The sequence below is a fragment of the Mauremys mutica genome, chromosome 2, assembly GCF_020497125.1.
Source record: "Mauremys mutica isolate MM-2020 ecotype Southern chromosome 2, ASM2049712v1, whole genome shotgun sequence".
NCBI lineage: Eukaryota > Metazoa > Chordata > Testudines > Geoemydidae > Mauremys > Mauremys mutica.
In genome coordinates, this window is record NC_059073.1 from 137,288,702 (window position 1) to 137,302,091 (window position 13,390).

The 13,390-nt window shown below is 51.7% G+C and overlaps 2 protein-coding genes across 5 annotated transcripts in view; one reads left to right on the plus strand and one right to left on the minus strand.

The window, feature by feature from the left end:
* The first annotated feature begins 276 nt into the window (after positions 1 to 276).
* CCAR2 (cell cycle and apoptosis regulator 2) lies at positions 277 to 9,495 on the plus strand. Of its 2 annotated transcripts, none has more exons than XM_045003629.1 (21): positions 277 to 421; positions 842 to 957; positions 2,221 to 2,312; positions 3,071 to 3,162; positions 3,373 to 3,487; positions 3,867 to 3,993; positions 4,286 to 4,382; positions 4,612 to 4,728; positions 4,931 to 5,168; positions 5,246 to 5,359; positions 5,449 to 5,612; positions 6,411 to 6,600; positions 6,685 to 6,924; positions 7,041 to 7,250; positions 7,332 to 7,521; positions 7,599 to 7,678; positions 7,789 to 7,938; positions 8,035 to 8,143; positions 8,222 to 8,419; positions 8,523 to 8,728; positions 8,862 to 9,495. In XM_045003629.1, exons 2-21 carry the CDS (start codon positions 891 to 893, stop codon positions 8,910 to 8,912), a joined length of 2,847 nt encoding a protein of 948 aa, XP_044859564.1. In that variant the 5' UTR covers positions 277 to 421; positions 842 to 890; the 3' UTR covers positions 8,913 to 9,495. The 2 variants fall into 2 exon arrangements, with proteins under 2 accessions (XP_044859564.1, XP_044859565.1); XM_045003630.1 differs by having other exon boundaries at positions 7,792 to 7,938.
* Positions 9,150 to 13,390, minus strand: part of BIN3 (bridging integrator 3) — an 82,990-nt gene continuing 78,749 nt past the window's right edge. For 2 of the 3 annotated variants that reach the window (XM_045003632.1, XM_045003631.1), the window contains one exon: positions 9,150 to 9,907. In XM_045003632.1, the coding sequence (XP_044859567.1) occupies positions 9,761 to 9,907 (147 nt within the window). In that variant the 3' untranslated portion in view covers positions 9,150 to 9,760. Of the gene's footprint in view, positions 9,919 to 13,390 lie in introns of all 3 variants that reach the window. The other variant, XM_045003634.1, reaches the window with a different exon arrangement.

The window sequence follows — 13,390 nt, forward strand, 5'->3', positions numbered from 1 at the left end:
TGCTGTTACAGATCCAGACTAACAGGGCTCCCCCTCTGACATCGAACAAAGTGATGCATAACTGTGATGTCACAGGGATATTATGATGTCACAGTACCCACTGTCATCCCTGTGCCCAGGCTCAGGCGACTTCCCCACGCCCCCAAAACACGCGATGAGGGGGGCAAGCTGCAGCCCCTGACCTCCCTGCCACACTTCCGGTCATGGCAGGCCCTCTTCCGTTAAGGGATTATACAACTTCCGGTTAGTGCCTCGTTTGCCGCTCCGGGCAGCAACACTTCCCGTGGTGCGGCGGTTCTCGGTCCCTTCCGGTTGGGCCGTGGCGGGCGAGAGCGGGCTTCCGGTGAAGCGTTTCCGGGTCCCTTTGTCCCAGGTGCCGCGGGTCCTGCATGTCCCGGACCTGCTCCGCCCCCGCCCGCAGGTGGGTTCCGGTTCCGGTCGCTTTTCCCCCGTCGCAGCTACGCGGGGTGTGAGGGGGGCGGCAGCGTCTCCCCCCTAATCCGGAGGGTGAGGGGGGCAGTGCCCGGCCCCGCCCAGGTCCCCTCCCGCGGGGCAGTGCCCGGCCCCAGCTCCCCCCCCCCCCCGGGCTGTGCCGCCTCTTGCGCCCCGGCTCCGGGAGCGGGCCCGGCCTAGGGGCGCCCGGGGCTGGTGGTGCTCGGGGGCGGGGGGAGCCGGTTTAAGGGACGACTGTTGTTGTTGCTGCTGGGGGTCGCCCTGCGCCTGAATTCATCTAGCACCTGCCTGGCCGGAGAGCGCCCCCGCTGGGGGGCCGGGCTCGCCCTGCTCCTGGCGAGGGCGGCCGATGTGTGATGCAGCCTTTGTCTGTCTCTCTCCCTTCTAGACAAGGCGAAGCTACCGCCTAGGGAAGACGAACAACCCGATCGCCCGAAATGGCCCAGTTCAAGCGTCAGAAGCCTCTGCGAGCTGGCAGCCTGCAGGGAGCGAGGCCGTTCTCAGGTCAGCCAGCCCGACGCCTGGGGATGTTTTCTGCAGACTTGAGCAGTAGCCCAGCTTAATTGTAAATGGCTTAAGTCAGGGGTTCTCAGACCTTTGTACTGGTGACCCCTTTCACGTACCGAGTCTGGGAGTGCAACCCTCCTTCTACAGTAAAAACACGATATATTTAACACCATTATAAATGTTGGAGGTAAAGCAGGGTTTGGGGTTGAGGCTGACAGCTCGCGACCTCCCCCCCATGTAGTAATCTCGGGGTCGCGACCCTCAGTTTGAGAACCCCTGACCTAAGTGATGAGGCTTCCCTCACTTTTCCTGGGGAACCTGGAGTCAAGTATTTAATCAGAGTGGGAGAGAGCCAGGACTCCTGAGTTCAAGTCACTGACACACTTGAGAATTATCCACATTTTATTTATGGATAATAAGGTTGTCTCTCAGCCAGGAGCCCCTGGACTTCCAGGAGCTAAGCAGATCAAAGCAAGCATATCTATCACATTGAGGAGATTTACACTTCAAGACTCCTTATAATAAATTGAAAGGGGGGTGGATATTTTTTGCTGTTTTTAAAATTAAATAGGCATTGTGTTGTTTTTAAAATTATTATGAAGGACAAGTGTAAGCTTTATTGTAACATGCACTGTTTGCCTGGACTGCTCAAGACCTGATTGGTTGTGTAGCAGGAACTCTTTGAGTTGGCTTTTTAAATACCTTCAGGCTGTTTCAGACCTGATACTTCTAGATTAAACATAGGAGCCTTGGTTTATAACAGGCTTATTCAAAGTGATAGAAGTTAGGAAAGTGAGAACTTGGAAACATGTTGCCATTTTCATAATGTAATAAAAATACTGTAATGATCAATAATGTGCAATAAGCATCTCATAAAAACAAATGTTATGAGACTTGACATTTTAGTGAAAGGGGTTCACAGGTTGTTAAAGATTGGGAACCACTGCATTAGGAGATACATGCTGTGTAGAGGCAGCATCTTCCCAACTCCATACAGTTTGGTATGCTAAGGGTGGGAGTTTCCCAGGGCATTGCTTCTGGAAAACTCTGGTAGCACCAGTGAGTCAATCTGGTTCTCTTGCTATTAGGCATCTGGAAAATTGGACTTTTAATTACAGGTCAGTGTCTCTTCTGCTTGCCCCCCTGTAATCTGGGCTGGACAGGTTGGTGGTTGGTACTGAATGGCTTAGATTGGAGCTACTTTTGAGTTGATTCCACAAGGTGTCCTAGGGATTAACTTGTTTTTCTCTTCCGTTCTAGGGACACACCCGACCTCCTTATTGGGACCTCCACCTGGCCTGTTAAACCCTCCGGTCTCAGCAGATCTTATCCAGAATGCACGGCACCTGCAGGTATGTTGGGGACAATCCTTCCCTCAGCCCCATCTGCTTTGCTACTTCAGGAAGCTGGTGTTTCATCAGGGGGTCTCACTTCCTGGAGAGACCAGCCTGAGTTTGTCCCCATGCCAACGTATTCTTAACCCTCCAAGTACTAAGTCACTTCTGGTCACAGCCCAGCCCCCTACACATGGCTGCAGGAATTTCCCTTTAGAGTCCCCCTCAGTTGCTGACAGTACATAATGCACCAAGTGAAAGTGAAATCCAAAGGGATCTGTAGGTGGCCAGCTCAGCCCACTGAGCCACAGCAGACTGGGTTGGAAAGACTTGTGTGCTGCGCATTCATGAGAGAGAACAGGGCCTCATGGATTATTGCCCTGCTGGCCCTCACTAAATAGCAAACTCCCTTTCTGTTAGTTGGAGGGTTTCAGGGCTCAGGTGAGCTTTAAGCTTAAGGGGCTAGATGGTGGTGACAGAGCCCTTGACTACAGTGTTCCTCAGTCCTGGGGATAATAGGGGCTGCCCAGAGCTGATGCTGGCTACTTGTGTGAGAGAGTGAAGTGATTTGTGCTTGTGCATGGAATGTGAGCACGACTGTGTGGTGTGTGTTGTGTGTGTGAGAATGTGTATTGTCTGTTGACTACAGTGTGTGCGTGCAGGCGGTGACTGAGCATAGCGGCAGCAATTGTGTGTTCTTCCTGGTGCTGATGTGTCAGCCCCCACTTTGCCCTACTGGGATGATATAGTGAACCCACTGGTCCTTTGCCTTGCAGGTGGGTGAGAAGCAGCGAGTCTTCACAGGCATTGTCACCAGCCTGCATGACTACTTTGGGGTGGTGGATGAAGAGGTCTTCTTCCAGCTGAGGTAAGGTGAGGGCTGGTGTGGGTGTGGGTGGGGAAGGGCTCTAGGAGCACTTCAGGACGAGAATGCTCTTTCCTTTCTGAGGCTCCAGGCCTTTGGGAGGGGAGCATTGCTCTAACCCCTGAGCAGAGGGGGCGGGGCTAAAGTCAGGACGCTTGGGCCCTGGTCTGAAATGGTAATGGCGGTGCCTTGTTGCTCTGTGTTTTGTGACAGTGTTGTGAAAGGCCGGTTACCACAGATTGGTGAGAAAGTGCTGGTGAAAGCTGTCTACAATCCAAGCCAATCGGTGCCTTGGAATGCCATGAAAGTCCAGACATTGTCCAATCAGGTATCACTTAAAGCCCTTGTAGTTCTCTCCATGTTCGGCTTGAAGGAGGATCTTTCCATGCTCAGAGAACATTGCTCATGTTTGCCTTGATCTGGCAGCAGCAGTTGCCACATCCCATCCCAGTCATAGCGATGGTTGAGGCTGATCCCTGTGTGCCTACTCAGGCTGCTTGTTTACCTGTTGCTGTGCTAGGCCCAGCAGCTAGCCTGGTCAGTGAAAGGTTAAACCAGGCTTTGCTGGGCTGTTCCCCTTTCTCCAACCCAGCAGGGGTTGGGGTGCAGTGCTTCATCTTGAGGAAGCCAGGCTCTCACTGGGAGGCCCTAGGCCTGGGTGGGGAACAAGTTCTTGGCCTGAATATTGCATGCCTTTCATTCTATAGCCCCTCCTGAAGGCTCCCACCCCTCTCCTGCATGTGGCATCCTTAGGACAGAAACAAGGCATCCTGGGAGCCCAACCTCAGCTGCTGTTCCAGCCTCACCGGATCCCTCCTCTGTTTCCCCAGAAACGTGAGTACTGATGACTAATGCGGGGGAGACTTAGAGCACTGGAGCTACTGGGATTTCTGGGATGATTCACCTGTCTTAGTGGCAAGGGTCCTGTGGACACAGCCTCTTCTTGACATAGGCTGGTGGAAACAAAGTTGATTGCCTCCAGACATGGGTTGTGAGAGCCCTGGGATGGCACCTCCTGGAGCGAGGGCGGGGGAAGCCAATGTAGTAATAACAAGCCTTAGTTAGTCCAGACAGGGATTGGATTTTGGAGTGGCTTGGAAATAAGACTGTGTATTTGTTTCCCTAGCAATGAGCCTCTTCCAGTCATCCCCTTCGCTCCACCTGGGCCACCTTGGGAGATACCCTGGTCGGGGCCCAAAGGGCAGGCAGGACTCAGGCAGATGGTAAGGACTGTGCAAAGTGTGTCCTTATAAGCTCCAAAGGGAGTGTTTGAAGGACCCTATAGAACCTTTGGCAAGAGTCTGGATATCTGATTATTGTGTTCCCCACCCTTGAGGTAGCTGCATTTCAGTGCGTGATTCCTGCATGCAGGCCCTAAGGGGCTTTTTGGAGGGGAGGAAGGAGAGAGGTCTCCTGGTAGGGCTATCCTTATGGACACTGTGCTGGTTACAGGGATGACTTTGATTCGAAGAAGCGAAAACAGAAAGGCGGCGAACCGTGGGGAGTGAAAAAGCCACGCCATGATCCGCCACAGTACCGGGTCTACTTTGCACGCTATGCTGTGGACAGGTGAGACATGAAGGAGAGAGCCACTGGGGGTAGGGAGGAGGAAATATTAATAGGTCACAGCTGGCCAGACCAGGATTCCCCTCCCCAGCACTGTTATGCCTCAAAGATGCTAAACGTATCCCTGAAGTTGGTATTAGCTGAGGGGCTGTGACTGGCTCTGTGTGTCTGCTGCTAGCCCTAGTTTCTCTCTGCCTGGCTCCAGCCCCTTCTGCGATGCCATGGAAATCCTGAGACGCTACTGCAGCATCCAGTTGCCCCGGGAGTTCTATGATGTCCGCCTGTGCTGGCTGGACACCTTCCCGCTTACCCAGCCACTGACACTGAGGCACCCCAGCCGCATCCTGGTGGCTGACCCTGCTGCGGAGGAGGCGCCCGAGGCAGAGGAGGATCCCACCCAGGATGTTGTGCCGGAGGACACAGATCCTGCATTCAGTGCCAAGGTGAGAGAGTCAGGGCAATGGGTCCCAGGGTTTATAGGGGTATCTTTGCCAATCTGACCGTGTTGCTGTCCCCACAGGTGATGCTGCTGTCTTCCCCAGGCCTAGAGGAGTTGTATCGCCATTGCTTGTTATATATTGAAGAGCCCAGCGAGCAGAAGGAGAGTCCAGAGCACCCCACAAAGCAAATAAAGGTGAGGCTGCTGTTAATATATAGGGAGGAGGAGCAGGAATTCCCTCCTCTGCAGAGGATTATTGGGCTTCACAACTTCTCCTTCCCTAGTTCCTGCTGGGGAGGAAAGAGGATGAAGCTGTGCTGATTGGAGGGGAGTGGTCGCCTTCTCTGGATGGCCCCGAGCCGGACTCTGATCCCATGGTTCTGGTTCGCACAGCCATTCGCTGCACCAAGGCCCAGACTGGCTTGGACCTGAGTGCTTGCACTAAGTGGTGAGTGTTACCCTCCCCCACCTTGGGCACTGGGAGCAGGAGGCTGTCTAAGGGTGGATGGGTGACCTCCAAGGAAAACAAAAGTCTATAGTGACAGCTATTCCACCAGGGTGGATTTGATTTAAATCACTGGTCAGAAAGACTCAATTTAATCATGGTTTTTTTGTTGGTTGTTACAACCTTAATACATATTCTTCAGGAACACACTATACATTTTTAAACAGCGATTTATTTTGAAGACTTTTCAGAGTAGTTTTACAGCTATAATCAGAAAATGAATGTTTGGTTATTTCAATTTCATTTTCCAAAGGTAATTGATGCAGATCGTTCACCTCCCAATGACTTCATAAGGAGGAGAACTAAAACAACATTATGTATTAATAAGATTTGGGTCCCTATTAGAATTAGATGGTAAAAAAAATAGACAGCAGGCTAGTGGCCTATTCTGGGTTGGTGGAAGGTGAGATGGGGTGTGCAGATCCATGTAGATATGGGCTGGAACTTTGGGTGCATTGGTTTGGCTGATTACATCATGGCTATATATAGAATTTCTGCACTGGGTAACCGTGGCAACTGATTTTTATTTTGCTTAAACCTGGTCTCACATGTGACTTGGTTGGTTAGTAAGAGCTAAGGGAAGATGGAGGCCTTCTGTCTTTAGCATTGCAGGGTGAACCCAACAGCGAGTTCAAGAGGCTTGGTTTGTGACTGCTCTGTGGTTTGGGTGGAAGGAGCGGTCTATTCCCTGTCCCCAAAAGCTGACCCTCTCACCCCCCCCACCCCCTTCCCATGCTCCAGGTTCCGTTTTGCTGAGTTTAGGTATCTGCGGCAGGGAGACCCATCACAGAGGGAGACAGTGGTGATCTTCCTGCCGGATGTCTGGAGCTGCATGCCGCCTCTGGAGGAGTGGGAGGCCCTGTGCCAGCAGAAGGCAGAGAAGGCCCCTCTGCCACCCCCCTCACCCTCACGGGAAGAGAAAGCAGAGATGGTGAGACTGGGCTGTCATAAAGCCAAGAGCAAAAGGTCTTATTGCTCACTTTTGTAAAGATCTCTCTGTGATGCTTTTAAACAGGATGTGGAGATCCCAGAAGTGGCCCCTGACCAGGAAATGGAGGCCAATGCACAGGATGTGGATGCCACCAATGCTGCTGCTGAGCCAGCTCCTGAACCAGAAGCTCCAGCTCCCCCCCTGGAACCTGCCATCATCGCCCACCCCAAACCAGCAATGCAGGGTGGGCAGCCGAGCTGCTCCAACCTCTCACTCTGCACCTTGCTGGAGTACAGGAGACGGAGGGAAAAGCTTTCATTTGAGGTAGGCTCACTCACCTACCTACCTCTCCCAGTTGGAAGGCACCAGGCCCATGAGTTCCTAAAGAGTTGCTTGGAGCTCTGCACTTACAATTCTCTCTGCCCCTTTCCCTCCCCAAGGTGGCGGTGGTGGCAGAGCTTTTCCAGGAGATGCTGCAGCGGGATTTTGGCTACAAGCTTTACAAGGCGCTGCTGGCTCTGCCAGCGAAGGAAGAGCCATCAGAGGCAAAGAACCTGGAGTCAGAGAAGCCAGCTGAGCATGAGAAAGTGCAGAAGGAAGATGCCCAGGAGCCTCAGGAGGAGGCAACCAGTGAGCAGGAGCCTGTGCAGGTGTGTCCTCCACTACACTCCAGGGTCTCAGCTGAAGCTGAGACTACAGAGCACTTCTGACTTTCTCCTGTCTGTTTGCAGACCCATCAGGAGGAGGAAGAGGCAGAGCAGAAGCCAGCATGCAGTGAGAGTCCCAAGGTGGCCAAAGAGGATGAGAAGGCCAGCAAAGATGACAGCAAAGTGGAGCCCAAAGACTCAACTGATGAGCTGTGCATGCTGAGCCTAGAGGATGACCTCCTGCTGCTGCGAGACGATGAGGAGGAGGACTTTGGTAGGTCTGGCGCAGGTGGCATGTGCAGCATCCAGTTGGGCTGTGCAGACAACTTGCCTTGCTTGTGTCCCCTGTAGGTGTCAAGTTAGATGATGCGGAGGTGAGATCCATTGCTTCCAACCAGTCAGAGATGGAGTTCTCATCACTCCAGGACCTGGTCAGTAAGCCACCGCAATCCAGACTGACTAGTCTTAAGGAGGGAGGGGAAATAGAGCTGCCCTGAACCAATGGTTCATTCCCTAGCCATGCATGTGCCTTGTTCCTTAGCAGCCCAAGGAGCTGGACCCAAGTGCTGAGCTGCCTGTGGATGCTCTCCTGGCCTTTATCTACTTCGATTTGAATTTCTGTGGCTACCTGCACAGAAGAGACCTGGAGAAGATCCTCATGACACTGGGGCTACATCTTTGCAAAGAGCAGGTGAGCGCCAGCTTGTGGCTGACCCTGTTGCGGGGGGGGGGGGGGCACTCCACTGTGAAAGTTACTGTGCTAATGAGCAGTGTGTGCTGTTGACAGGTGAAGCATCTTGTGAACAGAGTAGTGACTCAGTACGTTTGCCAGTATCGGAACCTGCACTACAACCGCCAGGACAGTGCTGACCACATCACTGAGGAGGGGCTCTTGGGTAAGTATTGGACACATGGTCCATGGCAACAGCAACAGGAGGTTAAAGTCACCACTAAGTTGGTTGCTCTTGTTTCAGGAAACCTTGCTTTGCTCCCTGCCTCAAACTCTGTGGCTGAGGATTCTGCTCAGCCTAAGGCAGTGGTGGAGCATGGGGACCTGATCTCCCACAATGGGACTGTCCTCAACGTGGGAAAGCTGCTGGAGAAGGCAGAGCAGACTGAGAGTAGCCGCCTGTACCTGGAGAGCAAAATCCACACACTGGAGGTCAAGCTGGGTGAGCCAGTGCACTGCTGGGGTGGGTGGTGACAGAGTAGGTGCTGGCCCACTTGCAGGGCCCACCAGGGAGTCATAGTGCTGAATGTGTTCTTTGCCCACAGAGGAAGCCCAGACCCGTTTCTCAGCAACAGAGTCCTCAAACAAGGTGCTGACTGCTGAGCTGCAGGATGTACAGAAGCAGCTGGCTGATATGGAGGAGCAGGTGAAATCAGCAGAGAGGCAGAAATCCCACTTCCAAAGGCTGCTGCAGGAGAACAAAAAGCGCCTTGTTCCACTGCAGCTGGAGATCCAGAAGATCATTGAGAAGGTATTAATCAATTTCCTTCCCCCCCCCCCAAGCTTTTTCTGAGAGAGGAGACAGCATAGTTAGTGGCTCCTCTTGCATTTGCTTTTTTGGGGAGAGGGGCCTGTCTCATGCCTGCCTTCCTTCTCTCTGCCAGACTAATAACTGCTTAGAGAAGAAGGAGGAGGAACCATCATCTAGCAACTGACACCTGTGACTCCCTGAAGCTATAGTGTGCCAGAGGAGAGCAGAGTCTGTGCCCTGTCATGAGCATAGACTAAATGGCAAGGTCAGTGAGCGAGGGGCATAGATGCTGAGGAACCAGGAACCAACCCTTTCACTGCCTGAGGGAGACTTGAGGGAGACTTGAGCTGGATTCCCATTATGGGGGAACAGGACAGTGTTGGGCTGCAGCACATGACAAACTTCTGAGGTAGGAATTTTCACAGCCTAGTGTGTGCAAGTGCTGATGCCCATGAACTGGCTTTGCGACAACCAAGGTTGTCAAAAAAAACTGAGCATCACTGCCCATGCCTCCCCCTTTTTACAATAAACACACAAGGGTCTTAAAATGAAGGTCTGCCATCTGCACTTAGTTTTGATGTGGTGCTTTAGACAATAAATGTGGTAACAACTTGTATTTAATGGGAAAGGTTTAAAAACTCTCTTCTTTTTCTTCACTTGTTTGTCTGTGGCTATTTTTGTCTCTTGTTTTCCCACTGAGATGAGATGACTTTGTATAATTTTTTTTTTTTAAATTCTCAATAAATAGTTGTGTGCTCCAGGAAAAACCATGTGTACATTGTTGTTTGCAGTTAAAACAAGGCATCTTTATTAGTGTTGTTGCTTAGAAATCTAAAAAGTCCATGGGAGAGCGCCTGGCCTTGGCTGAAGACCAGCAGGCCCATTGCATGAGGTAGCCAGAAATGGTTTCCCCTTCTCTTGCTCTTGTGCAGTGCAGGGTATTACTCTTTCCCCATCATCAAAAGTTGCATTGTACCTTGTCTTGGAGTTCAAACCTAAAGTCAGTCTCCATCCTGTGTGTGACAAGGGCAGTCAGTCATCAGCCACAATGGACAGGGCCCGCAGCTCACTCAGCTTGGCTTCATTCTCTTTCTCCCTCTGCTCATCGGTGAGGCCTGGCTCATCAATCTGCTCTGTCAGGTCGCCAAAGATCTTGTGCATTTCGGTGTAGTACACAACCTGGGGAGACACTGTGTCAGCCTTACATTTAAAATATGATTCCTCACACAAGTCCCTCCCCCATGCTTCACTGTGCTTTTCCAGGTGGTTGCAGTGAACACCTGCACAGGGATTTAGCTCTGATGCATGCTAGTTTACCCTTGTCCATGCAGCTGCTGGCTTTAGCCGTACACTGTGCCCATAAGTAGAGTGGGCAGTTCAAGTGCCATTCAATGGGTGATGCACTGTCTTTTAGAAGAGAGAGTTCTGAACACCTGCAGTCACTAACCCCAGGTGCTACATAACTAGATTTATCACACAAATCCACTAGGGAGCTCCACACTCCAACTAGAAGAACTGTGCAGCTAAACTAGTGTCCCCAAAATCAATTCCTTTCCATCCATTTTCCTAGACAATGGCAACTAAAAGGCTGCGCCCACCCCCCAAATGCATACACTGCTGAGCAATGCTAATATTAGCGCAGAAGGCTGTTGATTTCACTAACCCTAACCTTTCCATTTTACTGCATATAGAGGCTAGCAGCCGGTCACAGACATCAAGAGGCTGAGGTGACAGAGAGCTTCCAAACAGCTCTCTGGGCATATTTCTGGTGGCTCCTTTACATTTCATGGACAAGACTGAACATTTGGGTAATTCTGCCATCGGACCCTCTGGAGGGACTCTGTCTAGCAGGCAGTTCAGGCTCTGAGGAGACAGAACCATCAGCTTATGTTACATAGGCCACCAGCTAAAATACAGGCATATGCATGTTCACTAGAGGGTGCTCTGATCCCAGAGTAAAGCAAGAGGGAGTATTCATACCCATGTCACCGCTCCTGGTTGAAATATAGCAATATTGGCAACTTGCACGCTGGCCTCAGTTAATGCAATGGGCACTCTTGCAGCATTCACAAGCTGCTTTCTTGCTGCAGAGTCTGTCCTGTGAGGCCGCTGCTTAGAAACCAAGGGAACACCAAGATAGCCACCAGAAAGGGAAGGGGCTTGGGGAGCAGACTAGCATTTAAAGGGACCACACAACAAATGGGACCTGGCAGGGTTGTCCCGTGTATGGCAGTTTTCCACCGGGCAGTGCTATGCTCTTACTTGCAGTGTTCCGACAATATCACATTGTCCGTTGCATCACAATAGCGTGGTTGTTAGCTATAGAGAGAGCCCTGCCGTCACAGGGTGCTTCACATGCCATGCGGCCAGGTTTTCTTATAGAACAAACATCTAAAAAACAGCACCCTATTTCAAATGTTCCTTTTCTCTCTGCACCTCTCCCCTGGCTACTATGTGAGCCTCTAGCTAGTCTGAGAATAAATCACTATATTCAGCTAATGCTTAAGACACAGTCAAAGGCTCCTAATTCCACTTGCCTGTTCTGCTAGACCAGGCTTTCTCGATTTTCTCTCCGTCATATGTATAGAGCACCCATCGCTAATGTCTCACTGCTTTCAATTCTACCTCTATTGCTGAGAAATAGCATGACAACAGGCCATATTTATGTAGGGGGAGGGATAGCTCAGTGGTTTGAGCATTGGCCTGCTAAACCCAGGGTTGTGAGTTCAATCCTTGAGGGGGCCACTTAGGGAATCTGGGGCAAAAATTAGTCCTGCTAGTGAAGGCAGGGGGCTGGACTCGATGACCTTTCAAGGTCCCTTCCAGTTCTAGGAGATTGGTATATCTCCAATTACCTTGTTTTGTGTCCTCCTGCTGGTTGAATTGCAGCTGTTAAACCAAAACCCAGAGCTGACGCCCAAATAAACGCAATACCTTTGGCACAGGAGGGCTGAGTTCAAGTTGTGCCATGGGCACCCCCAGGCCTTGGTGGGTCTAGTTAGGTCCGAAACATAAAGCTACTTTTCTGGAGCTGTTTAGGGTGTGCCAGAGGGCACAGGTCGTTCCTGTCTCTCTGGTCTGGAGGAGGCTTAGCCATAAGTCCATATTTATGGGTTGCAGTCTCTGTGTCTGACAACTGCCAGGGCTTTGTCCGGCAGTCTCACTGCCCCTTCCTCTTGGGGGAAAGGTGCACAAAGAGGCCACTGGCTTTATTTTCATGGTTTTCAAGCCAACATTGGAGGGGAGGGTGTATCTCTACCCAGCCTTAACGCAGGAGGTTTGACTCAGGAGTAGGGAATCCTAAGGATTCCCCCCCCCTCTCAGCGTTATTGGCTGACTCCTCTGTGAGTAAGAGCAGTGCTCCCCTTTGCTGGAACAGCCCTCTGTGGGTACATCTACACTGCAAAGAGAAACCTTCAGCAGCAAGCCTCAGAGCCCGGGTCAAAAAGACCCTCCCTCCACGCTGGGCTCCAGCCCAAGCAGGAACATCTACACGGCTATTCGGAGCTCTGCAGCCCTGAGTCCAGTGCCACGGGTCCCTCTTGTAAATTAACCTGCACTGATTCACTGCACGGTGTGTCCCATCAGCAGCTCAAGCAGACCAGAGAGAGGAGCCCACTGGACCCTCCAGTTCCTAATGCTTGGGAGGTGAAACTGCTGCTGGTTCTAGTTTCATTCAGAAAATGATGGCATCTACCCCTGTGTCAGCTGTGCCCTCCCTCCCAGTCTCTAAAATGATCACTACTATTCCATAGATGAGAACTAAAATAGAAATTCCACTGAGTAACTTGAAACCCTGCAAAGATAAATAAACTCAATGAGGCTTGGAGGGAGACATAACCCAGAAAGAACGCCGGCGGGATGAATGGGCCGGCCGGGGGCGGCAAAGCAGCCCATTACCGTTCACATGCCTTTGAGCACGAGCTCATGCCCATTCGGCACGCAAAGGAGGATAGGCACAGAAACAGGGTTGGGAAAAGGGATGCTCTCGCCAGCCCTAGGCTCCCATTACAGGCTGGGAGGAAAACTACTTGCAAGCCTCTGCCTTAATGGCCCCAACAGGGATGCTGCAGTTCAGTGGTCACAGCAGTGAGTTGGACTCCTGGCTTCTATTCCTGGCTCAGCACTGACTCATTAAGTTGCCTTGGGCAAATCAGATTATCGATATGGGGAAATACTGCTCACCTCCTGCATGTGTCTGAAGTGCTTTGAGACGGAGGTGCTATGGAAGGGCCAAGTAACCCTACCAAGGGTGGCCGCGAATGACTGTCAGAGCTGCTGCTAACCCTCCACCCCTGCCCCAGCAAAGGGAGTGGCTGTCGGTAAGAACCCAGGGACAGTCCCAGATTTCTTTGCAACTTCCTGTGCTCGGCGAGCTCCTAGAGGTGCCTCTTTGTCTCTGTTATTCCTTCATCGTGAGGCAGGCAGGAAGGGAATAAATCACCCCTCCAAGCAACCTCGGGAAAGGGACAAGAGAAAAAGGCGTGTGAGCACTAGACAACTGAGGAATCTTTGCACAGACATGGAACAGACCCATGTATTAATGGCCTCTGGAGAAGGGAAAGAGATCTGCTAGGTCCTGCAGTCCCAGCTGCCAGCCAAAGCAAGGGAAAAGAGCAAGCTTGGGAGCATGCAACTGCCTGCCCAGCCAGCACTGTCACT